The 27,536-nt window shown below is 42.4% G+C and overlaps 2 protein-coding genes across 4 annotated transcripts; one reads left to right on the plus strand and one right to left on the minus strand.

The window, feature by feature from the left end:
- Nucleotides 1–84: 84 nt before the first annotated feature.
- On the plus strand, nt 85–24,435 carry LOC308058866 (granulocyte-macrophage colony-stimulating factor receptor subunit alpha-like). Of its 3 annotated transcripts, none has more exons than XM_080375348.1 (12): nt 85–737; nt 7,335–7,452; nt 7,548–7,760; nt 8,501–8,621; nt 11,172–11,301; nt 11,393–11,568; nt 12,735–12,874; nt 15,689–15,727; nt 16,671–16,800; nt 17,470–17,563; nt 18,155–18,236; nt 21,032–24,435. In XM_080375348.1, the coding sequence occupies exons 2-12, from the start codon at nt 7,429–7,431 to the stop codon at nt 21,086–21,088; spliced, it is 1,206 nt and encodes a 401-aa protein (XP_080231474.1). In that variant the 5' UTR covers nt 85–737; nt 7,335–7,428; the 3' UTR covers nt 21,089–24,435. The 3 variants fall into 3 exon arrangements, with proteins under 3 accessions (XP_080231474.1, XP_080231476.1, XP_080231475.1); XM_080375350.1 differs by having other exon boundaries at nt 86–737; nt 7,627–7,760; XM_080375349.1 differs by having other exon boundaries at nt 88–737; nt 7,624–7,760.
- On the minus strand, nt 23,879–27,535 carry SLC25A6 (solute carrier family 25 member 6). Its single transcript, XM_080375372.1, has 4 exons — nt 27,361–27,535; nt 25,745–26,231; nt 24,990–25,130; nt 23,879–24,511 (listed from the first exon to the last, which is right to left on the minus strand). Exons 1-4 carry the CDS (start codon nt 27,469–27,471, stop codon nt 24,354–24,356), a joined length of 897 nt encoding a protein of 298 aa, XP_080231498.1. The 5' UTR covers nt 27,472–27,535; the 3' UTR covers nt 23,879–24,353.
- Between the last annotated feature and the right edge of the window lies 1 nt (nt 27,536).

Here is a 27,536-nt window from a genome sequence, read left to right on the forward strand (position 1 = left end):
GATATGTCCTTTAATTTTAATTTTCTGACATTTCTGCACCTAATCCATGATATTGTAGCCTAAGATGAACCAAACTGGGCAGTGAGAAAGTTCAGAAATTTGGATCTGACATTTTCCTTGTCATGTCTTTGCTTACTAATACGCCAGACAGTTTGCAAATACATGCTAAGGACTGGTCTTCCTCAAAAGAGAACCTGGGCTGGTGCAGGGGTCATAAACGATGTATAAAGCCAGTCAGGTCCTGACAGAAATAAGTGGCCATGTTGTAAGCACTTCAGACATGGACTAGCCACACAATACTGCTGTTGTTTCCAGAACATACTGTTTAGGAAAATGTGTTTATTTGTAGAGAGGTATTTCTGTGAGTGTATTCATGTAGTGTGACTACTGACTATTTTTGTCTTTTTGTATAATGAGTGTGCATATTGTGGCTATTAATGCTCAGTTCTAATATAACAGGAAGGAAGAGCTAGTTGCGTGATCAGTTCATGTGAAATCATCAACATCTGCAAATTAGGAAATTTAAGGAACTTTAAAAGCAGTAAGGGAAATGTTAAACTGAGTGGCTTTCTGACTGCAGCATTTGCTATTTAATACCAGCATGCAGTAAAAAATGTTGCCTGGCAGAGCAAAAGACTTATTGATGCCTGCATAACCACAACTACAAGGTTAAAGTGCCCTTGCTGCTGTGATCCAAAATCAAACAAGATAGAAGAGGAGATTTTTTTCACAAGGAGGTATGTCCCTCTATGTTGTCTATTGATTTTCTTGTGCCACAGAAAATCTTGTGCAGAATACAAATGCTTGCCAAGGATTAAGCTAGGTACAGTTATACGAGCGTACATACAAAATCTGGATTAGCCTCCTGCTTAAGAAAGTCTAGACAAAATGTTGATGACACTTTAGCCTATTTGATTAAAAATCCATATCTGTGTATATAGAAAACTTTTTAAAGAGTTTTCCAAGATTCAAGGAAGATTCTGAAATAGCTATGATATCTGTTGTGCTATTTGACTTTTGTTATCTGACAGCTCTTTTGCAGTAACTGAAAGAAATGCTATTTTCTGCACCCTTTCTATAAATGAATCTAAACAGAAACATGTGGATTTCTATTGAAAAAATCCCAACATCTTGGAATGGTTGAGGCTGGAAGGCACTTCTGGAGATTTAGAGCAGCGTCAGCTACAGCAGGTTGCTCAGGGCTTTGTCCAGTCTATAACTCCAATGCTGGAGACTTCACAACATCCCTGGAAAACCTGTTCCAGCAGATGACCATCCTTAGAGTAAAAAGTGTTTTCTTGTGTTTAAATTGAATTGCCATTAACTCAGGATTTGCCCATTGTTTCTTGTGCAGTCGCTGGGCATGTTTGAGCAGAGTGGCTCCATCTTCCTTACTCCCCACGGCAGGGTATTTATACACATGGATAAGACGTCCCCAGGCCTTCATCTCTCCAGGCTGAAAAGTCCCAGCTTTCTCAGCCTCCTATGTCAGAGCCCTTAATCATCTTTGTGGTTCTTTACTAGACTCTCTTCAGTAGCTCTGTCTTTCTTGTACTGAGGATCCCAGAGCTGGAACCAGCACTCCAGGATCACCTCCCTTGACCTGCTGGAACCCTCTGCCTAATGCAGCCCTGCGTGCCTTTGGTGTTCTTTTCTGCAAGGGCACATTGCTGGCTCATGGTCAGTTTGTTGTCCACCACGATCCTCAGGGCCTTCTCTGCAAAGCTGCTTTCCAGCAGGGCTTCCTCAGCCCGTGCTGGTGTCGGGCATAGATCCTCCCCAGGTGCAGCAGTCAGCACTTCCCTTTGCTGAATTTCATGACATTCTTGTCAGCTCATTTCTCCAGCCTGTCCAGGACCCTCTAAAGTGAAATACTGGTATATCAACCACTTCTCTCAGTTTTGTATCATCTACAGAAATCAAAATACTGATCCAAACACTGAACTAATTCTAGGAAAGTTGCATTTAGGCAGCAATTTGAAAGTAATATTTCATTGCCTGGTATGCATTGTAAGGCTTTTATTCCTTTTTTCTATGCCTCCTTGATATGCTTATGAAGTGTATGGCACTCTCCACACATCCACAATGTATAAGCATCAGGTTGTCTGCAATGTATAGGCATCAGTTTATCCTTACATCACCCTATGAGCAAAATTCAAATTTTCATTTCTGGAAGTGTGTCGTGCAGCAGTAACTCTCCCAGACTCCCCAAGAGAAAAAAGTCACTAGCAAAGATGGGGATTAGAACCAAGGAGCCTTAACCTCAGATGACATTTTCTACCAGCATCTCCTGTGCTCACAGCCAGAGTGAAGACAATAGACTGTACAGGCAAAAGGGTAAGAACTGGAAGTGCTTAAATCAGTAATAGATGCTTTCTGTGAAAACTATTACAGACATATCACAGCTTTTAAATGTGACTGTATTTTCCTTCTGACACATCGATACTGAAATCATTCTAGAGCAGATCGAGTTTAACAATGCCTTGCTACAAAAGACCAAAAGGACTCATGTTTGCTAACCTCCAACTTACCAGGCATAGGATCACTATTGCTAAGCAAGACACATTATACATCTGGTAACATTAGGCAATAAGTTTAGCAATGTTTTCCTTCATAAGATTTTGCTAGTGAAAAAATTAAACACATACCTCTAAATAAAAGAAAGCTGCAAGGCCAAGTACCACTGGCAGGCTCGTACTCACATAGCTTAGGTGAGTAGATTAGGTTTATAGCGAACCTGTGGAGAGAGCTAGGGAGTGAGCTAAGAACTGAGAAGTGGGGAAACCACTTGTTCCTTGAGTCCTCTCTGGGCCCTTCCCCTACATAGCTGGGTAGACACTCACACTGAGAGGTCAAGACACTTATGAGGGTGGCCAAGGGAGAAAAAGGAAAGAAGCAAAGCAGAAACAAGCCTAGAGTTAAGGATGGGGGTTTTCATCCTAACAGATTCTGTATTACCTCCCATAGTAATGAAATATGAGGAAACACCACTTACAGAAGAATAAATATGTTTCTTCTGGTCTGATCCTCCAAATAACACTCCCAACTGGTTTGACATAAGTATGTGTTCCTTCTGACACCTTCAATACTTAAGTCTATTCTGAGCAGAGGGATTTTTACCACACCTGCCTGCAAAAGACCAGTCTGGGAGAGGGTGAAGGTCCTGGACGCAAAAAGCTCCTACAGATGTGGCACTGGTGCCATTTGCTTGGCCACCAGGCAGAAGGTATGAATCAGTCAGGTAAATGGCTTAAGGCTCACCACAGCTCCTATATCTTTTACATTGCCTGCAGGCCAGAGAAAAGCCAGGGGACCTGGCTATGTGTTGGTACATTCAGCTGGGGGGATGCAGAGAACATAAGCACAAAACAACACCAATCCTTTCTCGTGTAATTTGTGTTAAAAGTGAGTCAACTGTGAAACACAAATCCTTTGGGAAGCAAGCCCCCTTAGTGCTGTGGCCGATGGAAAGGGTCATTTCTTCTGAGGAAAGTGAATGCTTACAAGCCTTGCCTTAAGCTATGCCACTGCAAGCCCAATGACATATCCAGAGCCTGGGGGCGATGGTGGTGAAGCTCTCCTCTGGGCAGGCAGGGCTGCAGATGGCTCCTTCAGTGGTGCTCTAGACAAGCATTTCCATGAGAAAACGTGGAGAGTCCTTGCAATGTGGGGCTGCTGTCCTGTGTAGAAAACCTGAGGGAGATTTTGAAAGCAGAGTTGTGAGAGCAGACAGTCAGAGATGACAAGAAGAATAAAGCAAAGACTATAAAGGAAAGGTGAGCAGACAGTTGCCAGAGGATAGGAAAACAGATGCCTAAAAAGGGAATATAGGATGAGGAAAGGAAGGAGAAAAGGTTAAGAGTGACTGAACAGATGGCACTAAATGGAGAAAATATGCTTGTATGAAAAAGGGCAGGCTAGAAGGACAAGTCTCAAAGTTCCTATGTGCATTACTGGGGAGATTTCTGAGATCATGGGAAGTGGAAATAACTGCTGAGACCAGTATCTCACATAACATTTCACAGCCTGTTCTCCATACTGTTTGTACTTAAGATTCTTCAGTATCACTTCCCAGCAGCTGTGGCCACATCCTTACTGTAGCATGATGATTTACAAAGAAAAGATTGATGTTACAAAAGATAAGCAGAGAAGAATCAGACTACAGTGAAGAGTCTGCCTCCGTTGCAGTCCCAACATGGTGTCCCATCCTGGCTTGATTCCTGGAGACCATTACAGATGGGTCACATCAAGCCAATTTCCATGAGATGTGAGGTGCCTCCTGGAAATATTCAAGACTGCAGCTTGCTTAGAGAGTCTGACTTGGTTTTTGCTTTCACAAGTGGAGTCAGTCTGAAATCAGCACTGTTAATGACCATAAAAATTAGTATAGAAGGACAGAAAAGTAACAAAATATTACCATGTTTCTCTTTTTCCTGAGTTTTTAGTAAGTTAGTAAGATTTTATCTCACAGTCTCAGAATTAACCTTAGTGATACCTGCAATCAAGAAAATTGCTACTAGGAAGTTACACTACTAGGTAATACCAAAAGAAAAAAACACCCCATTTAACTAGTTTTAGGCTTCCCTATCTTCTAATTCCTGACTGTTGGCCCACTATCCCGGCATTGGAGGAGCCAGGCAGCAATTCGCTCCCCTGGCTGGCAACTGTAATCTTTCTGCATGTCTCAAGGTTCTCTCGAGGTCCTAGCTTTTATTGCATTCAGCTTGCATTGCTGAGCATGACCTCATATGGTCTGGAGCATCCCTTTGGTCAGTTTGGGTCACGCAACATCCCTTTGGTCAGTTTGTGTCAGCCGCCCCAGCTCTGCCCACCTTCATCCTACTGGTCTTTGCATGGGGGATTGGAAAGACAGCCTTTGATGCTGGGCGAGCACTGCTCAGCAATAGCTAAAATGCTGGTGTGTTATCAACACTATTCTAACTATAAATACAAAGCACAGCACTATATGGGCTGCTCTGGGGAAAGTTAACCCCCGCCCAGCCAGAATGCAGTGTTTCTTAAGCTACAGCACAGCCATGAGCTGCCTTGTTGAACCAGGCAGCAGTGCCACCCCTTTCCTACACTCACACAGCCTGGGGAGGGAGGCATAGCCTCCTTCACATGGTCTAGACACCGCTTCAACAGATGAGATAGCTACACACTCTGTGAGACAAGAAAAGAAAAAAGTAGACAAAAGAAACCTGACCAGGTGTAAGATTTAGTTGCTGCTTTAAAAAAGTGCCTTTAGGACAAAGACTTCCAAATCAAAGAAACTCAACAAAGGGAAACAAAAAATCAAATATATAAACATTAGGAAGATACTAAGAAGATTAATAAGATTTCTATATAGGAATAGTCAAAGACTTTAACACAAGTAGTGAGAAATCATTTATGTACCAGAAGCAGCGAATGAAATTCAGCCAGCTTTCCATTGACCATAACAGGAGCTTAAACAACTTGTGCTTATGTAAATATAGATATTTTCAGATGTCTTAATGCCAAAACTCATCCCACACAGGCTGTCCACAGGTCTGTTTCATTATCAAGACAAAACAGAGGCCAGTCAACAAGCGAATATAACATTGAAAGATATATTGTCTTTTGTAGCATTCCTCATTCCTCAATGAAAAGGACCATTAGCATATACCATCTTATTTCAGGAAACTGGACTGAAAAACACACAAAACCAGAATTAGTTTCTAGAAAATGCTGACAACTTACAGAAGAAAAAAAAAAAAGTTGTTGGTGCAGAGGACCAGAAATACCAAGAATGGAGGTGTAGACTGTAGTTAAGTGAATCTCTGTTCAAATGAACTGGGCATGAAGATTCGAGAATCACCTTCTCAAAAATAGCTCTAAGCAGGTTCAGCATTTTTTCCTAGCCTCTCAAGTATACTTTATAGCCCATGTTCAATTGTGTATCACTGTAGTTATATTAGTTTAAAATTATGATGGACATAGTTCTATGAGCTAGCATCATATTTTGATTACAAATCAGACATCCTCAAAGTTTAATAATTTCCACAGCAAGATTCAACTATTTCTGGACTCAAAACAAATAATAACTAAGAAAGTGTAGAAAAAAGTGTCTTATTTAATAGTGGGATACAGTAAACTACACCTAACATCTGGAATTCTTTAGCATATTCAGTTTTCCATGAAAAGAGGTGAAAAGTGATGGATCACATATAAAAATTACAATTTATTCAGGTTTGTCAGGAACTGACAGAAGTGTCAGCAAGTTTATGGTAAGTGCTGCTATTTGGGATATGCAGGATAATGGAAAAGCAGCTGAATCCAGGGCTATTCAGTGCCAAATGGCCTTTGGAAAGGCCTATCAAAATTCCAGCTCCTAAGGTACTTTTCTGAATGGAAAGTTGTTCTTAGTTCACCTGAGGTCAGAAAAGAAAAGAAGAAAAGAGGATAGAAAATAGCACTCAAATTGATAATGTATACAAAACCAACAGTCACACAGTCAGCTTTGACCCTTTGCATCCAGGAAAAGAATGAGAAGCGATTCAGAGCATTGCTCTGAACAGTATTTTAAGGGTTATTAAAGACTTATTACATGAAAAATTGAAATCAGCCCCAAAAGACTTTGATCCAAGACTATAGATTGGCCAGAGTCAAAAAAAGGTAAGCAAATCAACATATAATTCCTGCTAAGACCTGATGGAGATTGAGACCTTTCTCTTCCAGCTTTGTTTGGACAGTTCAGATTTCATGCGTGTTTTCCATGCACTCCTAAGACATACTGGCAGGAGCAGGTACAGGCTCTGAACATGCCTGGTGGTGATGCTGGCTTTGCGAGAGCACTCATGGAGAAATGAGTCATCCACACCCTGACACAACCAAAAGCCAAACCATCCACTTCCCAGAAGGTGCCTTCAGCAAATGGTTGAAAGTCAGTCTAAATGCTCACTTTGCAGCAGAAACTGGAGCACTGCGTAGGAAAATCTGCCATGATATTCACAGGATCAGGAAACAAGAAAGTCTGACTTTCTGATGATATGGTTAGGATAGGATATGTGGAAAACCAGTAAGCCTAAGTCATGGTCTCTGCACCAAATACAGTGAATGGATCACAATGAGGGTCTGTGGCCTCTCTCTCTCAAACCGCTGTGTTGTAACAGACAACAGTGAGCCTTTTCAGTTCTTTCACAGAGGAGGTGCCTGCCAGACATGCTGAAGCACACCTCTGCTTGTGTTTTCTAAAGAATATTTTCTAGGGGTGAATTAGACATCATATTTGACTCTTCCCATGAAAAAAAAATGAAGCTTTGCAGAAATAAAAGTACACTGGCATAATTTTTTTTTCTTCTTTTTCCCTGAAGGTTTCATAGCCTCTTTCCAGAGAAGAAAAGATGTTTGATACTCTTGAACTCATCTGCATGATTTGGTGGTATATGATGCTATTTCATTACTTGCATGCTGACATCCACTGTATGGGGCGTAAGTATGTTTTTACAGATATAATCTGAGAAGCAGGGTTTAATTCTTCATTTATCAGAGATATTTGCAAGTAATTTGGCAATTGTCATCTTAAGCCTGACAGATACTATCCTCTGCATTCAACAAAAGCAATGGCATATCCTTACTGCACTTACTCTGTAATACTTTCAGCAGAGGCACAAGAATCACCTATCACAAACGTGAAAATGGACTGGAGTAAAATGGAACTGTCCTGGGAAAGCAGCAAGAATTTCTCTAAGTACAAATGTACCATCAGGAACAGGGATATGGAAGGTACACCACCAGAGGTAAATTGGCTATTCGTTGAGATAAATAATTGCACCTTTTTCTTTACCTTTTATCAACCTCTCTTAGTTTGAAAAAATGAATCGGTTGCAGGTAAAATCTGATCAGTGATTGTTTGCAGTCTGCAGCTTGATCTGGCAGGGGCTATAGGAAGCCATCACCAACACCAGGGTGCATTTTCTGCAGGAAGAGAACCCCATCCATACCACAGAACTGAAGCCCTGGCACCAAATTGGAAAGGAAGCAATAGCCTGAACTGCACCTATGCTGAATCACAAATAGGGATGTAGCTGCTGAAAAAAAGGGGGCTGTGAGACTAAGTGAGACTCCTAGAGAATTTTAGAGACAGAGTAAGAGACTCTTCAAATAAAAAAATAATTCCCCAAACACTGTCATGGATTTTCATTATCTCGAGTTCTTCACTTGTTTCCCAGTAAATTGGGTCATGCCTGTAGCACAGGTTATGTTATAAACCCACATTATTCAAAAGGAAAAGTAGGAAGCTTGATAGAAAGACAAAGACGGCTTATTTAGCCTAGCAAAGCAGGTGCCTTAATGAGAAATACATTACAAAACCACATCACATCTTTACAGAATATTATCAATATAATGCCATAGACATCTTTCTGACCCCTGGGGAGGTCAGACAAGGACTTCTATTTTGCTTAATCCTTTGATTAAATTCTACAGTTGGCATCGTCTATCACCAAAAGAATTGAAACACCAACATGTTCTCTTTCAGGTGAACAGTACAAAATGCAGGTTTCCAGGGGAACTATACATGCCTCTGCATGAAGGAGTATTTTTAATCATTGAAGTACCAAACACAAACATCTCAAAACACTGCACCTTTAGCCCTGGAGGTAATGCCTAAGGTCTGGGTAAGGTTTTCTCCATTTGCAGTCTTTTAAAGGTAAATATTGCCTTAGAAAACAATTCCTTACACAGCATGTAACTGCTTTATTTTCTATTAAAATGATTTTTGGTAGGTCTGCTAAAATTATTTGCTTGGTAATGAACATATCTACAGTTCTGCAAGAGATGCATTACTACAAATGCATCAGTAATTGCGTTATTCGCTTTCATATTAGGGCTCCTAAATGGCACTAAATTACAGTGGTTTAAGTGTGGATTCAAATAACTGTTCAGGCTGTTACAAATAAAGATATTAGCACCCATTTCCTGATTAAATGTTTTCCTGCTGGGCTGTTGGTGGGTTTGTCAGGAGCCAGACCACAGAGCTAGCTAAAGGCAGAGTCTGGAGATCAGTGAAACCCATAACACGGGAGGAGGAGAGGAAAGGAAATGCTGGTGATAAGCAGCTGGGGCAATGTGAATGTAGCAATCTCCTGATCTGGTCCTGGCATGCACATGCACAGACACACGCACGCATGGGTTCCCTCAGCTGCCGTGCACCCATTGAGCAACTGTTTAGAAAGATATTCTGAGCCTGCCCCATGTAAGAGTTAAACAAAGTGGAATTTAGGTAGATCCTACGTTCGTAATTCCAAACCTGAAGATTTTACAGCCTGTTTTCCCCTTCCTTCTGAATTCAGAGTTCTCCACTAAAATTGCCCAGTCACCAGTGCTCCTGCAGCTGTGTCTAACTGGAGTACTTCAGGCTCGACAGAGGTGATGAGATTAGCAGCTTGCTCATATCTGAGCAGAGAAAATACTTCCTACTCATGTCTTCCTGGGAACCTGACAGAGGAAACACTCTTAGGGTGACCCTCAAAAATGTAAGCCAGGACACACCGCCTCTTAAAACCTCTAACTTTTGGTGTTCCTCTCAACTGGCCCTAGCTTCTAAGCATGCAGGTTCCCCACGAGATTCCCCCTGCTTCCACAAGTGTGCCCTCTATACCAGGTGCTGGAGGGGGCTGGAGGAAGTTTGCACCCCTTCACTTCACACCACAGAAAAAAAGCAGAAAATTGGCTGAAGGAGAAAGAGGAAGGCTGAGCATGCCTGCACAGCCCAGCCATGAAGGAGCTTCCAAAGAAACAAGATTCCCGTTTCAATGTGCTCCAGAAAAGGAAGAGATCAAATTGCTGTTGCCCACATCAGGGTGGAAAGATCTAGCTAGGAGGCTATTTGATTGGAGGGAGAAAAAAAGCCCAACCTTAGTTTAGAAGTCCCCGCTTTTAAAATACTTTTTGTAAACACTTCAGGAGTGGATTTCTGGGCATTAATTGCAAAATGAGAAAAACTTTTCTCTGTAGCACCAAGGATGGTGTTAAAAGGCAGTGTGCCTCCCTTTACCTGTGCGAATGCTCTGCTCCCAGGTTTCACAGTTCAGAAGCAGTCAAAAAAGGGTGAGAGTCCAGCATTCCCTCAGCTGTCATGCCTAACTGTAGTGGGTTTGCATGGCAAGGTTTTGATAGTGGTGGGGTTACAGGGGTGGCTTCTGTAAGAAGCTGCCAGAAGCTTCCCTCGTGTCCAACTGAGCCAATGCCAGCCGGCTCTAAGAGAGACCTGCCGCTGGCCAAAGCTGAGCCATCAATGACAGTGGTAGCACCTCTGGGATAGCATATTAGAAAGGGAGGGGGGAAAAATCTGCACCAGCAGAAAAGATGAGTGAGGCTGTGTGAGAGCAACAACCCTGCAGACACCGAGGCCAGTGAAGGAGGGGGGAGGTACTCCAGGCACCGGAGCAGAGATTCCCCTGCAGCCCATGGAGGTTAATGGTGGAGCGAATACCCACCTGTAGCCCATGGAGAACCCCATGCTGGAGCAAGGGGATGCGGGGATGCCCCCGAAGGAAGCTGTGACCCCGTGGGAAGCCTGTGTTGCAGCAGGTTTGCTGGCAGCACGTGCGACCCCTGTGGAAGGGACCCACGCTAGAGCAGTTTGTGAAGAACCGCAGCCAATAGGAAGGACTTACATTGGAGAAGTTCATGGAAACCTGTCTCTTGTGGGAGGGACCCCAGGCTGGAGCAGGAGAAAAGTGTGAGGAGGGAGAAGCGGCAGAAAGAGCATGTGATGAACTGACTGCCACCCCTGTCCCCCTGCAATGCCAAGGGGGAGAAGGTAAAGAAATCAGGAATTAAGCCTTGGAAGAAGGGATGGGTGGGGAGAAGGTGATTTTCTGATTTGAATGGTAATAATGTAAACCAATTTTTCCAAAGCTGAGTCTGTTTTTCCTGTGATGGTAACTGCTGAGTGATCTTCCTGTCCTTATCTTGACCCACAAGCCTTTCATCATATATTCTCTCCCCTGTCTGGTTGAGGAGGGGAGCGATAGAGTGGCTTTGGTGGGCACTTGGCATCCAGCCAGGGTCAAACCACCACACTAACCCAAGCAATAACCAGCTGCAGTCACAGGTGTCTAACATATCTAAGCATGTACCAAGACCCTCCAGCCTGGATCGAGTCACATGATTTTTCCTCATCACGGACATTCCTGTGTTTGCAGGCATAAATGGGTCAGCCATTGAAAACTTCTCCTGTGTGATTTATAACGTTTCCCTCATGAACTGCACGTGGCAGGCAGGCAGGGATGCTCCAGAAGACACTCAGTACTTCCTCTACTGGCAGAACTCGAGGTAAGTAGATCTGCTTGAGCTAGGGAAGTCTGAGTTCTCATTCAACATGTCACGCTGCCCATGTCTAACTAAAATGCCTTGCTGTCTACAGGTATGATGATGCAATGGAATGTGAGCTTTACATTACAGATGAAAATGGCAGAAACACGGGATGTAGATTCCAAAATGTGAGGATAGATGTTAATAAAGCTTATTTCCTGGTGAACGGGTCTAGCAAGGACTCCCTGATCCAGTTCTATGATGAGTACATCCGACTATATAAAATCGGTAAGTGAACACTTCCTTATTTTATCATGGTTTTATAAAACAAGGAAGTGTGGAATTATTCTCTGAAGAGACAAGAAGAATAAAACAAAGTCTGTAGCCACTGCAGGATCCTGCACTGCAGGACCGACTTTGCTCCTGAGAGCTGACACAATGTAGTTCCAAAAATTATCTAAAGCAAGCAAAGGCAGAGGCAGCCTGCAGTAATTGCTGAGAAGTGGTGTGAATATTTCCATGGAATCCAAGTGATGAAATGCAATGGTTAGACTTCCAAGGCCACCTTTCTGATGGGCTTATTTTGCCATCACTTAACTCCTTGTCTCTCTGAGAGCCACAATAGCTACGTCTCCTAAAACCAGAGGGAGGGTTCAACTTGCAAATTAAGACTGTGTTAATTAAATATGTGGATCTCTATGTGTGAGCTAGGTGTTTAAGCTCCAGTAGAGATCTGAAACAAGATTCAGTTGCCTAAAAAGATGCCTCTAGTGCCATTTGAGACACCCTCAGACACTTGAGGTGTCCACAAGGCTTGCAGATGTGGCCCAGGACCTGTGAGAGGCCAGGGTCCTCCTGGGTGTCCTGTGTGGCCTGAAATGTACAACATGAGACTGACTTCTGCCTGCACCTGATGCAGGCTGTAAAGCCCAGAGCTATTCAGACAAGCACCCCTGCTCCATGGTGCACCAAACAGCTTTGCAGACATCATGGGCACCACTGATGAGGTCTCCACTGACCACAATTGTTAGACACTTAGGTCACACCTCGTCAACTATACTGTATGCACTCAAATTCAGATGACTCGATTTTCTACATGAATAACACCACACGCACAAAACTTCCATCTGTTTTCCTACGGCGGCTTGCACTGTCAATGTGAAATTTAGTCATAGAAGAAAATGGCACTGTGCTGATGGTCCTACCGAGTTACACCAAATCCTTCATGCTTTTTTTACATGAACTTCAGTTACTTCAGATGTCTAACAACTGAAGTGATATGTTCCCAAGTTTTGCTACTGTATTTTATTCCTATTTACCAGATAACATTTGTTAACATCAGTAGCACACAGCTGTATGTCAGTTGCCTCAACTGCATATGTATTTTGCTATGAACGCATGAATTGTAGCTGATTAATGACCATGTCTACATTATTTATTTCATTTCTTTTCAGAAATACTCACTCCTCCATTAAACGTCACTGCCAATTGTACTACAGATTCAGTGGGTTGCATAATTACATGGCAACCACCCCTTACAAGTCATGTGGAAAATGTAAAGTGTTTTCAGTATGAAATTCACATACAAACTAAGGTAAAAAAAATTACTGGTTTGTATTTGGCACCATACCTACGTACATGCATATCCATAATGTGCAAACTTCTGTTTCCTTTATTTAATAACTTCTCCCTCACAATCTGTGGTGTTTTCCTGTGCCAGCTCTGCTGATCTCACATCCCACCGCTTGTGACCTTATTTCAAAGTCATCAGAGATGCAAAGCAGAAAAGCATAGGAGAGCAGGGGAATGTTATGAGAGGTCTCTGTCCAAAGGCTGGGAGAGCACCTGAGATGCTTTCCTGCATGACCAAATCTCGCAGGAGATGATCATGCCATGACAGCCCGGGATCTGCAATGAGGGCACTGCCCTGGTAGCAGCCTCCAGCCCGGGCCGGGCCCCTCATGCTTGCCCTGCTTCCCCGGGCTTCAGCCACCCTGATTGCATTTTGCAGATGCTGGAAAGCTCACAGCTGCCCCTCAATTTCAACACGTGGGACTGTTTTGCCCCACTCAGCCTCCATCTCTCTTCTCCACCACCTCTCCCAATGTCCGTCATCCTTTGGCAGCCTTCCCTCAGACACCATCCTTGCCCTGGAGCCTGGCTGAGCCAGCCTGGCCCCTGCCTGTCTGTCTACACAGTGTCCACCAAAACCTCCGTTTGGAAACATTTTTCAGAAGCCACTCTTCTGAAAAATGAGATACCAGCAACACAGGGGAAAGTTCACACAGGCCCAGGGTAGACGTCCACAATAGATGAGTTTGCTTTTCAGTGTCTTACCCTCCACTCTCTGTGTAGTCAGGTGTGGTATTACCGTTCTCCTTCCAAGGCAGATGACAGAAAAACTGTGCCCCTAAAGCGCTTCTTTCTTTCCATTGGCTATAAGAGAGGAACCTAAAATGGCTATCTTAGAGTAAACATGTATGCACCAGAAATGAGCTGGGATTTCTCCTACGCTATAGGTAGAGCACTGCCAACTTAACCATAGTGACCATGGGAAAAGTGCAGGACAGCACAGAGTGTACTGTACCATAGCTATGGTATGTCTGGTTTCCACCACATACAATGGAGCAGAGAAGCTGGGGTGTCAAATCCTCCTTCAGAAATCTCAGTGCCTAAAGGACCCGATTTCAACACCCCGGAGGACAAAGCGCAGAAAAATTCTTTGAGCCCAGGAGTTTGACAAGGAGGCAAGAAATGGCGCTTTTCCTCCCCGTCCCTGGGATACCTCTTTTACCATTAGATGATTTCCACATGTGGATGATGTCTGTGCTTGACAAATTAGTACTCTCTACCTACCCCATTTCCCAGCCACAGCTCAGAAGCTTACCGTAGTGGCAATTTCTCAAGCATTTATAACTCAAAACCCTTACAGGAAAGATCAGCTAAGAGTTAAACATAAATATGCAACTGCAATAAATCCTTAAAACTCAGTAGTTCATTCAAAACAAGGCCTGCAGCTTGCAAACTGTTTGGATTGTCTGGATTTTGTATCTTGCGTGCATTAATAGTATCTACCTTGGTAGCTATTTCAAGGAGCAATTGCAGCACATGTAGCTTTCCAGCTGGCTGGTATAATTTGACAGCAAGGTCCTCTGTGAAATACTTAGAATGTTTTACATAAAGATATAGGTTGTAACATATGACTAAAGCAATATTATCAAAACGTTTCTTTCAAACAAATACATGTTACCTCTTCTTTCTCATGCTGCAGTCAGAATGGGTGGTGTTCAGGAGATTCCTACATTTGAGTGTGAAATTCACCTCACAGACACCTTAATGCAGGTGTCTGCAAAGGAGCACAGATATCCCATAACAGTCAATGCATGTCTAAGGCCCCATGCAGCTGAGCAGTAGGTGCCTCATTCCTCTTAAAGTGCTATAGGTACTGAAGGTACCAGAGGTACCTACATGGAGATGGCAGATATCACTCACACCATTCAGGAGGGGCCATCAGGTGTGAGGCAGCTAAAATGGTACCGAACACCTAAAATTTAAGTAACTTATTTGCACCCTCCCCATTCACAGCACAGGCTGATGACTTCCGTCATGTCCTAAGCTGAAAGAGCTCAGCTGACAGTGAGTAATGGGGAAATACTAGTCAACTTTATAACACAACGTACACGGTGGGTGTGTTTTCTGAAATAAGGCATTCCTTCCAGGGATGTCTGACTTTTCCATAATGCCAGCTATCCTTCTGACATTACATGCAATAGATGTTTCAAGGACCTCAGCTTTTTTAAACCACTGCTGTTGATTTCATTCACTCATTTTTGAACCTATCCTTTCTTCAAAATAGACAGATTCTTTGATCCAGGTCAATGTTTGATTCTACTTAATTAAATATTGATTGTATGGGAGGTGTAGGTAGCTTGTTGCAGTATTTTGGGAAAAGCCCCCATGTATGGATCACTCAGATGTCTAACAGAGACTTTGACTGGAAGCAGGTAAATTTGCTCTTCACGTTAATTTGCTGCCCCATGTTATCAAACTATTGTGAATTCACAGCTTCCAGATCTGCTGCATTTGGAGGATTATTTGCTTGCGTAATCTGGATATACATTTGCTGGATGAGAACGCACAATGTAAACAGGATCTTAAGAAGCAAATACAGCTTCTCAAACCACGAATAAATAAAATATATGGCTTTTCTTCTCTAAAATGAAATGGAAGAAGCCAAAATTCCGAGTGCTACATACTGGGGTATTACTGGAGCAGAATATCCAATTTATTTTTCAGTTTAAAACTACTTATGATCTTTAGAAGCAAGAAAATAAGAACAAAATAGGGAGAAATATTTGACTATTTGACAAGAAAATAATAAAAATGAAGATTTGTCTTTGGTTTGCAGGATGAGCCCAAAGAAGAGGAAAAGGATCCTCCTGTAAGAGTAAGCATTCTCATATATGTTTAAGTGGGCACAAATTTTTATAAGTACCATTATATAAAATATACTTACTTCTAGAACTATAGGTTTTGTATCAATATGGCAATGAAAATTCAGGAAAATACGTTCCTGTGGTATCTTCATATGTAAACTTAATACACCCCTTTTGGATGGGGTAGCTTACACTAGATAGAATTTTCCATGCATTTCACAAAACTTCATACTTTCCATTTATTGCACAAATAGATTTTGCTCAAGACAGGTGACATTTTGCTTAATAAAAATCGGAAATATTCTTTTTCTCATATCTGTTGGTGCAAAAATACCACCATAGTTCAGGACAGCGAGGCAGAGGGAATGCAGAAATCTTCAAAACCGGTGGAAGGTAACACACAGTCAGTCTTCCGCTGACAAATGAGTGGTCTTCTCAGCTGTGGAAGCATCTTAGGCTTGGCAGATTCCAGACCTTGTATAAAGTATCACGAGGCCAGATGGTAGCATATCTGTTACTGGATTGCCTCAGAAATACTGTCTGTTTAGCAAAGACAGACACCATCCAGGGAATATTTGCATGATTAATTCCTGTAAAGGTTGCAAGGTGAATTTACAGAGTACTTCTCCAGTTTCAGCTTTCTGTCTTGGTATTGTTAGGATTCACAAACAAGGACAAGAGAAAAAAATGTCCTTAAAGCACAATAAAATAGATTAAAGATCCAATAAACTTCAAAGTTCAACTTTAAAGCTCAAAACCCATAAAGATTCAGTAGCAGGATGAATTCATTCATCACAATTTTAAAGGTGGGAAGAAGAACATTTATACTAGTACATCTCTAAAAAATCATACAAATTGTTTTTTTTATAGAAACTGCAAAAGGAAATTAAACCACAAATTTTATTAACATTTGCCTATCAGGTGAAATGCACAGTCTGATTGCTTTGATTTTAGGTAAGGAGCAACAGATACGAATTTCAAAATTACAATGAGAAAAAAAAATACATTCTGAAAATGAGAGCACGTGGAAGAAGTTGTCTCATAAGCTCAAACTGGGGGGAATGGACTGAACCCATCGAGTTTGGTAAGACTGTGAAATACTATTTTAATATAATTTTTTTCGCTATTACCATGTTTGCCTTCCCTTTTCCCTCACAATCACAGATACGAATAAAATCTTAATTTTCACCCAATGACATGGAAGGAACCAAGTGGAAATTATAATGTGGAGGAGAAGCTCCAGCACTGTGGCAATGGAGGCTGACACCAGCCTTTGATTAGTTGGGATTGTGAGGGCAGCAGTTACTTAGATGCTAGGGCTCCAGGAAGAGGCTGAGAGAGATCCAGTCTTGTCTTAGGTCTGAAGAGCTGAGGCTACCTTTTAGTTCTCTAAATTTTTGCCATGAATATCACTCCCTTCCTTCCACATCTTCCTTCTCACCCTTTTCCAATTCTTTTTTTACAGTTTGACAACTTTTGTTCTGTTATTCGTTCTGTGACTCTGTTTCTTCTTTGGATTCCCGCCCCCCCCCCCCCCCCCCCCGCCCCGTAATTATTTCTCTACAGTTTAAATGTTTGAAATGGTTTCAAATGCATCAAGTGTACCTGAACTTTTTGACAAGGTTCTGTGAGAAGTCAAATTGAAGTCCTTCAGATTATTAAAAAAAAATAGGTGAAATTTGCATTCATCACTGACAGTCACGAAGGTATCTTTTTGGCATGCTAAGGTATTTCTCTCTCTTGGATGTTTCAGGTCAAGGGAAAGATTACTTTATTTTTGTGGTTTTATTTCTGATAGCACTTGGAACAATCTCAGTGACACTGCTCCAGTATTGTCTTTTCAAAAGGTAAATCAACCTTACCTATCACTCCTACCTTCCTACCTACAATCTTAAATAATCTATTTATCAATGTTACAAAGTGTAATTACCAGTATTGTTACAGATGGCACTTTGTCATGCAAAATCACTACAAGTGAAAAAGGGGGAAAGGATGTCAAAGTTAGCAAGCAATTGACTCCACCAGACCCTGCAAAAACATTTCTGTTCTTCTAAGCATTTAGTATCCACATCACTTTGAAGCCATTGGCTTCATACACTACCAGACAAGAGGGAATCAGAACCAATGAACACGTTATGATTTTGATAAAACTTCTCACTTAGGGGTGGAAGAAAGTTATGTCATGTGAGTTATTGAAAGTCATTGTTTGATAAAGTACTTACTGGGACTCTCATCACAAAATGGAATTTAGTTACCCAAGTGATAAGCGTAGTAATAGTTACCCACTAGTTTACATGCAAAATATTTTACTTCTAATTTAGTGATTTGTAGAGCAGCATCTATTCAATCTTGAAAGAAAAAATATTCTTATGATACTACAATAAATGTTCACTCTCATACAACCCCAGAATCTTTACAATCTCATTTTCTACCCATAGGTACTGCAGTTTCAAGAGCATATTTCCTCCCATACCACAACCAAGAGACAAATTTAACATATCAACTGATGAAAATAGCCAGGTACGCCTGCTTTTCAATTGAATCAAATTTGCAAACTATAAACCACAACAGGCCAAGGACTAGAATTGGCATATAAAGATAAGCATTAAATTTGGTCCATTAAAAACTAATTTTCTCTCATGCAAAGTATGCTGTTTTGAAACTAGAAATGCTCTATGCCAGTGCTGAGACTAGAGATAATCCTGTATGCATTTCTAGCTGTATTTTAAGACCAGAAGTTACCACTTTTACTGAGACTGATAATTTCTGCACACACCAGTTTTGCTAGGTTGTTGTTCATACTTTGAAAATAACCTAAAGTGAGAAAGCATTTTCCATTATAATTTTCAAATATCAATGATCATAATACAGTGTGAATACATATTTTATAAGCCTGACCTACACCTATGTAAAAATCCAATTACACCGAATCATGAAGATCAGCAGGGCTGGAAAGTCTCAACAGCTTACTAGCCCTCCTCTCTGCTTCAGCACAGGATTAGCTATGACAGTTCCAATGTTCTGTGCAAAATATATTCAACCGATATTCTGTAGTATCCTTATACAGTCTATTATAATGTTTAATTATCGTTAAAGAGCTTTTTTAATAGCCTGTTTATACTGCACTTAAAATCCATTATTTATCCTTATTCCCTTTCTGTTTACAGTATCTTACACACTTGCACGCTATCAAAAGCAACTGGTTCTTCCAGTCTTCTTCATTCATCATGACAACCAGGCTTCAAAACTTTCATTATTTTCTTCTAATTTGTCCATTTGAACAGTGGTTTCTATGGTGTCTGAATAGTGAGGGTAATGCTATTTACCAGCTGGCTAAAGTGAAGATGTACTTTAAATCAACAAATAAGGCTAGGTCTTTATTGCCTACAGCATTCCAGTGGGCACCACCACCCTTTCCAATGAGGCTTTCAGAAGTGACACAGAAATTTTCCTTCAGTCCTTTACAAAGAATCCTCAAAGCTATTACTACTAAAACTCCCTAGCTTTGCTAACTACATTCCAGCACATTGTCCTAACTTACTTGACTTTGGCCCTGCCATCTTCGGCTTTAATAGAAGGTAGGCAGCGATGTAACTTGGATGAGTTTCCTCACACACCTGAAGTCATAAACACCTGATATCTCACTTCCTATCAGGCTGCCAGCACTAAGGCTACAGAGCTGCAGCAATCCATAGTCCATCATATTATTAAATAGTAATTGCTAGTAAAGTAGCAAGCTGTCCTTCAAAAATCGCCAACTCCCTGGATCGCTTGTTTTTATTAAACTTGAGGGGCTTCCAAATTCCTGTGCAGGTACTATCAGAATGATTCAGAACACCCCACTACAATCCAGTAGCCTTTGTGGATGTGGTTTCGTAAATGGTGGTGCAGGCACTTCTATGCAGGCAGCAACTTATCAGTAGTAATTGTGGAGCACGAGTGAAGCCCTCAGCTCAGGTTGCCTCGTACCTGCCAACAGGCACCGTGAAGATAATTCGTTAAGTCTCTGACATGTCTGAACAGTTTCCAGACTCCTCTTTGCTTATTTTAATCTAGTCTTGAACTCTACTTACATTTTACCTCTTCTCTCTACACTCTGGTATCTTTAACACTGATTGAATGCTGTAATTCTTCAAAGCAGATCATAAAGCACAAATAGGTTGTCTCCAAGAGCTCTCCTTTTCACCAAATACAAGGACTCTCTCTTCCTGGCATTTAGTGCTAATACATTTATGAGTTATTTTGAAACCTGTAACATCCTTTGCTAAACACACCTTTTTAAAGCTTGCATTTCCTCATTTTGTCCCTTCTTACTCAACGACCTTTCACATTTGCTCATTGTCTTGTTTCACGATACAACTTTTCCTCAGACCACTGAAAAGCCTCATGATTTACAACCCTAACCTTTCTGCACCAAGCTTGCACCTGTATCCTTAACACTCATGTAGAAGAACTTTTACCTATTTACTGTGGTTAAGACCCAACCAATTCACTCAGTGCATCAGACACCTTGCATTCCTCTAATCCATTTTATTTTACTCATCTTCCTTTGCTTTTTGGTCATTCTTTCCCCAAATACTTTCCTCACCCTCACTCAGAACTATATGTTAATACTTTTGTTTTCATCTTTTCAAAAATTAAATAGTCCAAGAATTTGCGAGAGAGACACTGTGTGCCGATGCATTGTTTTCCTCAAAGAATGGCCAAGTAGCACAAAACGCAATGACCATGAAGCCCAGCAGTGCTTCTCAACCCCAGATTTCCCACAAAAATTCCCCCAGGACAACCTGGTTTGATATTTTCTAATATATCCTCAGTATTCCAGCAAGCTTCCCTTATTTTTTTTTTTATTCCAGTACTATCCCTTCTATTTTTTTAAAAATCAAATTTATCACCCCTCAATATTTTAAGCTCTGTATCGGTATTATGACCTCACTTAGCAACTTCTCTTGCAGAACTCCAGGTTAACCAATGTAAAACTGTATGATGGCAACCATAGAATTTTCTCTGTCTAGTTCATGCCCACATGTAGAAGAATTAGGCAATACTCACTGAAATAAATGTCTTCTGTTGTCTCAGTTAAGGTTGTCCAGCATTTCAATCAACTTTTCTTCTTCTTCCTACCACTGACGAATAGCTAGTGCCAAACATACATGTTGAAAGTCAAACAACCCCCAACAGTCTCCTCCTGCTTTGCAAGCATCTCTTAAGTATTAAAATAGCAAAAGAAGGTGCCTTCGGTATTGATGTACCCAACACTCAGAAACATTCTCTGATCACCAACATTGACTGTAACTTATTTTCTTTCTCTTTAGACAGAGTATGCAAGTCCACAAAACAAACAGTTGTACCGAGGTAGTAACTGTGGTTGAAGAGTTGATCTAACTTTCCAAAAAGAAAACACACTTGGATTTCCACATTGAATGAAAATAATGGATCCTTCTGACAATAGAGGACTTTGAACCAGAATAGAAATTAATATTACCTCTAAAACGATTTGTCCCATAATAATCCACCTCAAATAGAGCAGGGAAAAAAGTGGAGAAAAATCAATAAAATTTGTTCTTTTCCCTTTGTTTAAAAACAAAATGCCTAGGAGGTAAGCTTTTCTGCGAATGCCTGCTACGAAGACCTGCTCAAACCTTACTGACGTTTCCTTCATGGTGCAGAGACAAGGCCTCTCATCCACGTTGTCTTCCACCACCTGTCACTGTCTTCATTGCTGCAATGCTTCTTTCCTCTGGATACAAACTGCTATAGAATGACAGGACTGCTTAAGAACGCCACAGTAGTTAGTTTTACCAGCTTGTCAGTTTTATACACACAGAGTATTTTCTGAGGCAGAAACTAGCTGTTCAAAATGTGTTTAGAATTGCCCTTCAGCCTTCCAAGTGGCAACACCAAACTATCACGGTATATTAAAACTTCATGCAAGACAAGGTAAGTGGTGAAATAAAATTAGCCTCGTCAAAAGTTAGCTGTTAATACTGGGCTGCCAGTCAGCCATTTCATGAGCTCAGTACTTACAGTGCAAATATGAACCTCTGCAATATCAATATGGACTTAACTCACAGATAGTATTTAATTCTTAAAAAAACCCCAGTGTAACAGTTGTGAAAACTGAGTAAAATCTGCAGTAATAGCTGCATTTTAAATGTAATTATTTCCTAACACCAACCAATGCATTTGTTTATTCCCTTCAAAGCATGCAAGCCCTATTCCCAATGCCTTTTAAAAATAAAGACTTTGAATGCCAGTATTTTCTTTTACAAATTCCAGGTATTTTCCCGTTAAAAATAGTTTTCAAAATAAAACACAATTTCACAAGGTGTTTCAATAAGGCAGAAAACAAAATGCTTTTTTTAAAAGTCTCATTTATTGTTTGCCTCTTATGTTCCCACACGGCATAATCACACACTGAAAACTGCTGCTGCATGACTAAGAGAAGCCATATTCTAAAAAAAAAAAAAACAAACCAACAAAAAAACCAACCCAAAAGACCACCAAGTAGTACATGCTGAATGCACAGCATAGGCAAATTGCAGTTCCACTTAAACCACCTACACTTGCATCGATTTATTTTCTCATTTCTTCTGGTTAAAACCTAGTTCTGGAGGGGAGGGAGGTTTAAAAATATCCTCACCCTTTCAGCGGCTGCTCAAATAATTGTCATGTTTAATTTTTCCTCACTAAGCATGGACTACCATACACTCACAGTGAGGTTACTCATCCCATCATCACCACTAGCTTTCAAATCACCGATACAGAAAATAAAATCTAAACAATGTATTTATATAGACAAAACCCCTTCCCCTGTGTGCACTAACACCCCCCCACACCCCCGCCTCAGTCAATAAAATTACAACCGAAACAGCAATTTGATTGGCAAGATCAACATCAAATGACCTGGTAAATGACCTGCCTGCACCAGAAGGGAGCTACCATTACCAAACAGGATAAAAACTTAACCACTTCCACTTGCAGTAGCTACATTAAGTTTGCAATTAGCCTGTGTACAAAGTAGCTGTGTAACATACATTCACAAGCAGATGTTGAGTGTAATGCTAGTCCAACAGTGAAAGGAAAAAGGTAATTATGTTTGAAAGGAAGGTAATAATCAGCCAAAGCCAAGTAGTTAATTTAAATACTTCTTCTTGAATAGCAACCTCAGAAGGCACACAAAAGAACTCAAGACAGCTCAGCCTTCAATGACTCACACAATGACATACCTTTTCTTTCTCAAGATACAAGGAAAGTTAAAAACATGACTGGAAGATTAACACCTTGTTTTCCTTTACTTCTCTCTTGACCAAGTCTTTGCAGATTACGAAGTACAGAAGTAAGATTGCATACATAGGATGGCACATAGGTATTACATTATCTCAAATAGCAGTATGAGAAATTATTTGGTCTGGTTTTGGTCTCCTGACAATCCCATCAACTAGACATCAATCAGGTAAATATTGAAGGCTGACCTACTTTGACCTATTATTTTACAGCTATACAGAAGCACACATACATACTCCTGCTCACATACCCCATCAAGTTCACCTCTTAAAATGAGCCTCATTTCAGATTAAATTCAACTTCCACACAGGTACTGACCACTGCTACAGATCAGGCCAAACAGAATCCTGAATGGCACAATCAGCATTTTCAAATAGCAGCAACAATACATCAGTTACTCAGAATTTGAAGGCATTTACTAGGTTCCTGGGTTTTTGCATGAATGCCATGTTGCTTTCTATATTGATTTTAAAAAGCATTATTTCATTTTAAGCTGTTTTACCAAGGGCAAGAGTGTTACTTTTTGACTGTCCTTGGGACTTTGGATTTTTCTAGCACTATAACAGACACCCCACCCCCCATTTTAAATCATATGAAAAGTTGCAATCCATTTCTAAGAATCATGCAAAAAGCCACTTGCAGCAGCCCATCGTACACTACCAGGCACAAAAAATGGGAGTGGTTTCTATTAGTATAACCCATGCTTCCCCCCCCCCAAAGTTCTGACATTCAGTAATTTTTTTCTTAAAAAAAAATAATAATCAAGCTTATTCTGTTACAGAGTGCAGTGTAAGTGTATCAGAGAACTATTATCTGAAACAAGTTTTCAAACAAAAGGTTTCCCCAAAGCTTTTATGTAATAATTTCAACACAGATAGAGTAAGTATGTTTATTGTTTTACAGCAGAATGCCCCAATTTAAGAACAAAATTGCTAGATGTTCAGCTGTGCAAAATGGTACATAGTGCTTCAGTACAAGTGGAAAAGAACATGATTTGTTAGCAAATACTTTCAAATACAATTTTATGGTCCTAGAAGATAGGACTTGAAACCAGGGACTGATCCACAGGCAAACAATTTTGGACCCAGCCACTTTGGACCCAGCACAAAACGCCACTTGCTCCTTATTGTTGGGAAAAAAAAATAATCACACTGAATTGCCAGATTCAGTGTCTTCATGCACGTTACAGAGAAATGGATCAGTCCTCTATGTCAGTTTCGAGCCCCATCTACAAATATCATCTGGCTCCGATAAATAAGACTCACAGGAATTTCTTGAAGGTCAATGGTCCATAATGGTAGTTATTCTACATGATCTGCTCAACTTGATTCCCAATTCTAGTTAGGCTGTTTAAATGACTTTCTTGAATTCATCGTACAGCACAAGCACAAAAGCACCCCCCATGCCTCTGAGAACATTAGACCATGCACCCTTGAAGAACGCCTTTCCTCCCTCATCCCTTGCAATCTTCCGCCAGCAGTCAATTGTTCCAGAGTACATGATATCAGCTGTAGAAAAAGCAGAAAGCAATTTTTAACTCCTACAATTGTACCCAAGATGTTTTTAACAACTGCCCTGATTTGCCTCTAGCTACTTTTTGTGAAGTCCCAAACCACATTTTTAGACTGCAACACAGTACGTAGTTCAGGCAATAGAAAATTTTATCTGCTTGCCGAGTTACTAAAGGCTAAATCACAAAATAAAAATGTCAAGCCTTCTTTCTGGCAATTACACTGTTCCCCAATTGCCTTCATTTAATTTGTCATTGCAACAGGCAGTCTGTCCATTTCGTATTCTATAAAGTCCTCAGCATTAATTAGTGACAAACATTGGGCCCTACTGCATTTCCTTGTATCACTGAAATGTAATATAACTTAAATCAGATTTATGGAACAAGGGACAGTAAGTGGGGAGGGATAACTATTAGGGAAAAAGAACTCCATGTTGTTAACGCTGCTTAAAGAACTGCACAAATTAACAGCCTACCTCCTTTGCGCCCTGACTGCATCATCATCCTACGCCGCACTGTATCAAAAGGATAGGAGACCACACCAGCCACAGCAGTCACCGTCTGGGCAATCATCCAACTGATAACAATATGAGTATTTCTGGGATCTGGGAGCATGCCTGCAATAAAGAAAGTAATTAGCTTTTTATCTTGTACATCCTCTTCCACTTCACTTGCTGCGTGACAGCTACTTTACTAGATGAACTATTACAAAACATTGTAAAGCCATACTTTGAAATCGCAACAAGATTTAGGATAAACTTCAGACATGCTGTAACAATGTAACTACTCCCTACTCTTTTTGAAAAGAGTGTCACTAAAGTCATTGTGCCTGTGAAGTACATTAAACTGTAAGCTAGTATTAATGATCTCTATGCCCAAATGTCAAGCTTAAAAAAGTGCTTTGTAAAAGCACCACTCTGCAACACACCTGAATTGGTCCAATGTAACTCCAGTAACACACTGAACAAAAAAGAACTTACTAGAATTGCATACAACACGCTCTGCTGCCATTAGGGCAAGCTCCTTTAAGTACAAAAGCAGGAGTACTTGAAAGTAGCCACCTGCCATCAACACATGCCTGTGTTGCCTTGAACACTGCAGCATCACCGCAGCATTGTTATCCCCTCTCCACCTCCACTTGCTATAGACAGACACCATAAAATCCAAGAATGAACATAAACCAAAACAGAATTCAGGAAACAGGTTTACAAGGTCCCCTCTGAAATGTTACCTTTTGCTGTATCATAGATCCCAAAGTAGGCAGCTCGATAGATGATGATGCCTTGGACAGAGACATTGAACCCTTGATATAAGCCACGCAGACCGTCAGACTTGGTAATTTTGACTAGACAGTCCCCTAGACCTGAGAATTCTCTGTCTGCGCCAGCTTTTCCGACATCAGCAGCCAAACGGGTTCTTGCAAAATCCAAGGGGTAGACAAAGCAGAGGGAAGTGGCTCCAGCTGCACCACCAGAAGCCAGGTTACCAGCAAAATACCTCCAGAATTGAGTGTGCTTGTCTACACCTCCCAAGAACACCTGCTTATACTTATCCTTGAAGGCAAAGTTGAGAGCTTGAGTTGGGAAGTATCTGATGACATTTGCCAAGTTTCCTCTCCAGAAAGACAGCACTCCTTGTTCCTTTGGAATACGCACTACACAATCGATGATACCCTTGTACTGCTTATCAGCAGCTATTTGTTTACTTGCATGTTGTACCTGCAAATAAAAACACGCATTTTGGCCGTATGCCTTGACAGGTCTGCACTGCAAGTCCACTTCTGTAAAGCAGAGAGCTGTTCAGCCTGAAAGCCTGATGGCAGTCAGGCATGGAGATCAAGCCTCTGTTAACTGCAATAAATGGGCTGCAACAGCCAGCCTCCAAGGAAAAGCTCCCAGGTGTCACCCTAGATCTTAAGACTGGGAAAAACAGTCATTTACTCGTATTCAGTGGGGACTGAAGAACGCGAGGATTGAGTTAGCTCTGAAGAACTAAAGGCCCACAAACTGAGAGCGTGTGTACGTGAAGCAGCCATAGACACGGGAGGTCTCGTACAACACTAGAACGGCAAAAAAGGCTTCAAGTTGTGTCCCGGCCTCCCCCGAACGCAGGACTCGCCGGACGGGCAAGGGCCAGCCGTGGGGAGCGAAGGCGACCACAGCTGTGGTGCCGCACGGAGCCGGCGGCCCCTGCGGGCAGCGGCGGGGTGGAGGGGGGGCGGCCGAGCCGCGTCGCGCCCAGGGGACCGGCGGGGGAGCGGCGCGAGACGGCCGCCAGCCCGGCGCCTGCCGCCGCGCCCAGGGCGGGGCCGGGGCCGCCGCGAAGGTCACGCGAGTCACCTTGGGGCGCCGGGCCGCCCCATGGCCCGCGCGCAGGGGTCACACAGGGCACCGCGCGCCGGTCGCGGCCCCGGCCCCGCCCCGCCGGTGGGCCAATGCGCTGCCCGGCCGCGGCATCACGTGAAGGTCACCAAGATGGCGGCGCGCTGCCGCCCTCCCCCCCTCGCCCTCTGCGCGCTCGGCGCCAGGAGCGGGACGGCAGGAAGTGACACCGGGGGCCGCCCCCTCGCCCCTCCCTCCCACCCACCCCCCCGCGGCCCGCCCCCCCCCCGCAACGCAGCGCCCCGCATAGCGGAACCGGCTTCCCCGCCGCTGCCGCGGGGGCCCGCCACCCACGTGACCTCCCCGCCAGCCGCCGCTTCGCGCGCGCCCTTTGTTCCGCGGCGGCGCCCGCGTGCCTGCCCCCCGCCCTTCCCCCCGCCCGGCTCAGCCCGCGCGGGCCCCGGCGGCGGAGGGCGACGGGCAGCCCCCACTCCCCGCTCCCACCAGGCTCGGCCGCGCCGCTAACCTGAAGCAAGAGCTTGACCCGCTCGATAGGCGCCACCGCAGTCTTGCTGATGGCTGCTGCGACACCGCCCGCCAGAAAGTCCTTGAGGAAGGAGATGGCCTGGTCCGCCATGTTCGCACCGGAGCCGCCGGGGAAGAGACGCCGCTGCCGCTCACGCCGAAAGGGCGGGGTTGTTG

This window comes from Falco punctatus (assembly GCF_963210335.1).
Source record: "Falco punctatus genome assembly, chromosome: 2".
Lineage (NCBI taxonomy): Eukaryota > Metazoa > Chordata > Aves > Falconiformes > Falconidae > Falco > Falco punctatus.

Excerpts from the sequence above, each read along its gene's own strand:
- LOC308058866 (XM_080375348.1), top strand. The coding sequence starts at position 7,429 with ATGCTGACATCCACTGTATGGGGC. Across the intron at positions 7,453-7,547 it reads TGACATCCACTGTATGGGGC|CCTGACAGATACTATCCTCT; the intron begins GTAAGTATGTTT and ends TGTCATCTTAAG. Across the intron at positions 18,237-21,031 it reads CAACTGATGAAAATAGCCAG|ACAGAGTATGCAAGTCCACA; the intron begins GTACGCCTGCTT and ends CTTTCTCTTTAG.
- SLC25A6 (XM_080375372.1), bottom strand. The coding sequence starts at position 27,471 with ATGGCGGACCAGGCCATCTCCTTCCTCAAGGACTTTCTGGCGGGCGGT. Across the intron at positions 26,232-27,360 it reads GGGTCAAGCTCTTGCTTCAG|GTACAACATGCAAGTAAACA; the intron begins GTTAGCGGCGCG and ends TTTTATTTGCAG. Across the intron at positions 25,131-25,744 it reads GATCTATGATACAGCAAAAG|GCATGCTCCCAGATCCCAGA; the intron begins GTAACATTTCAG and ends TCTTTATTGCAG.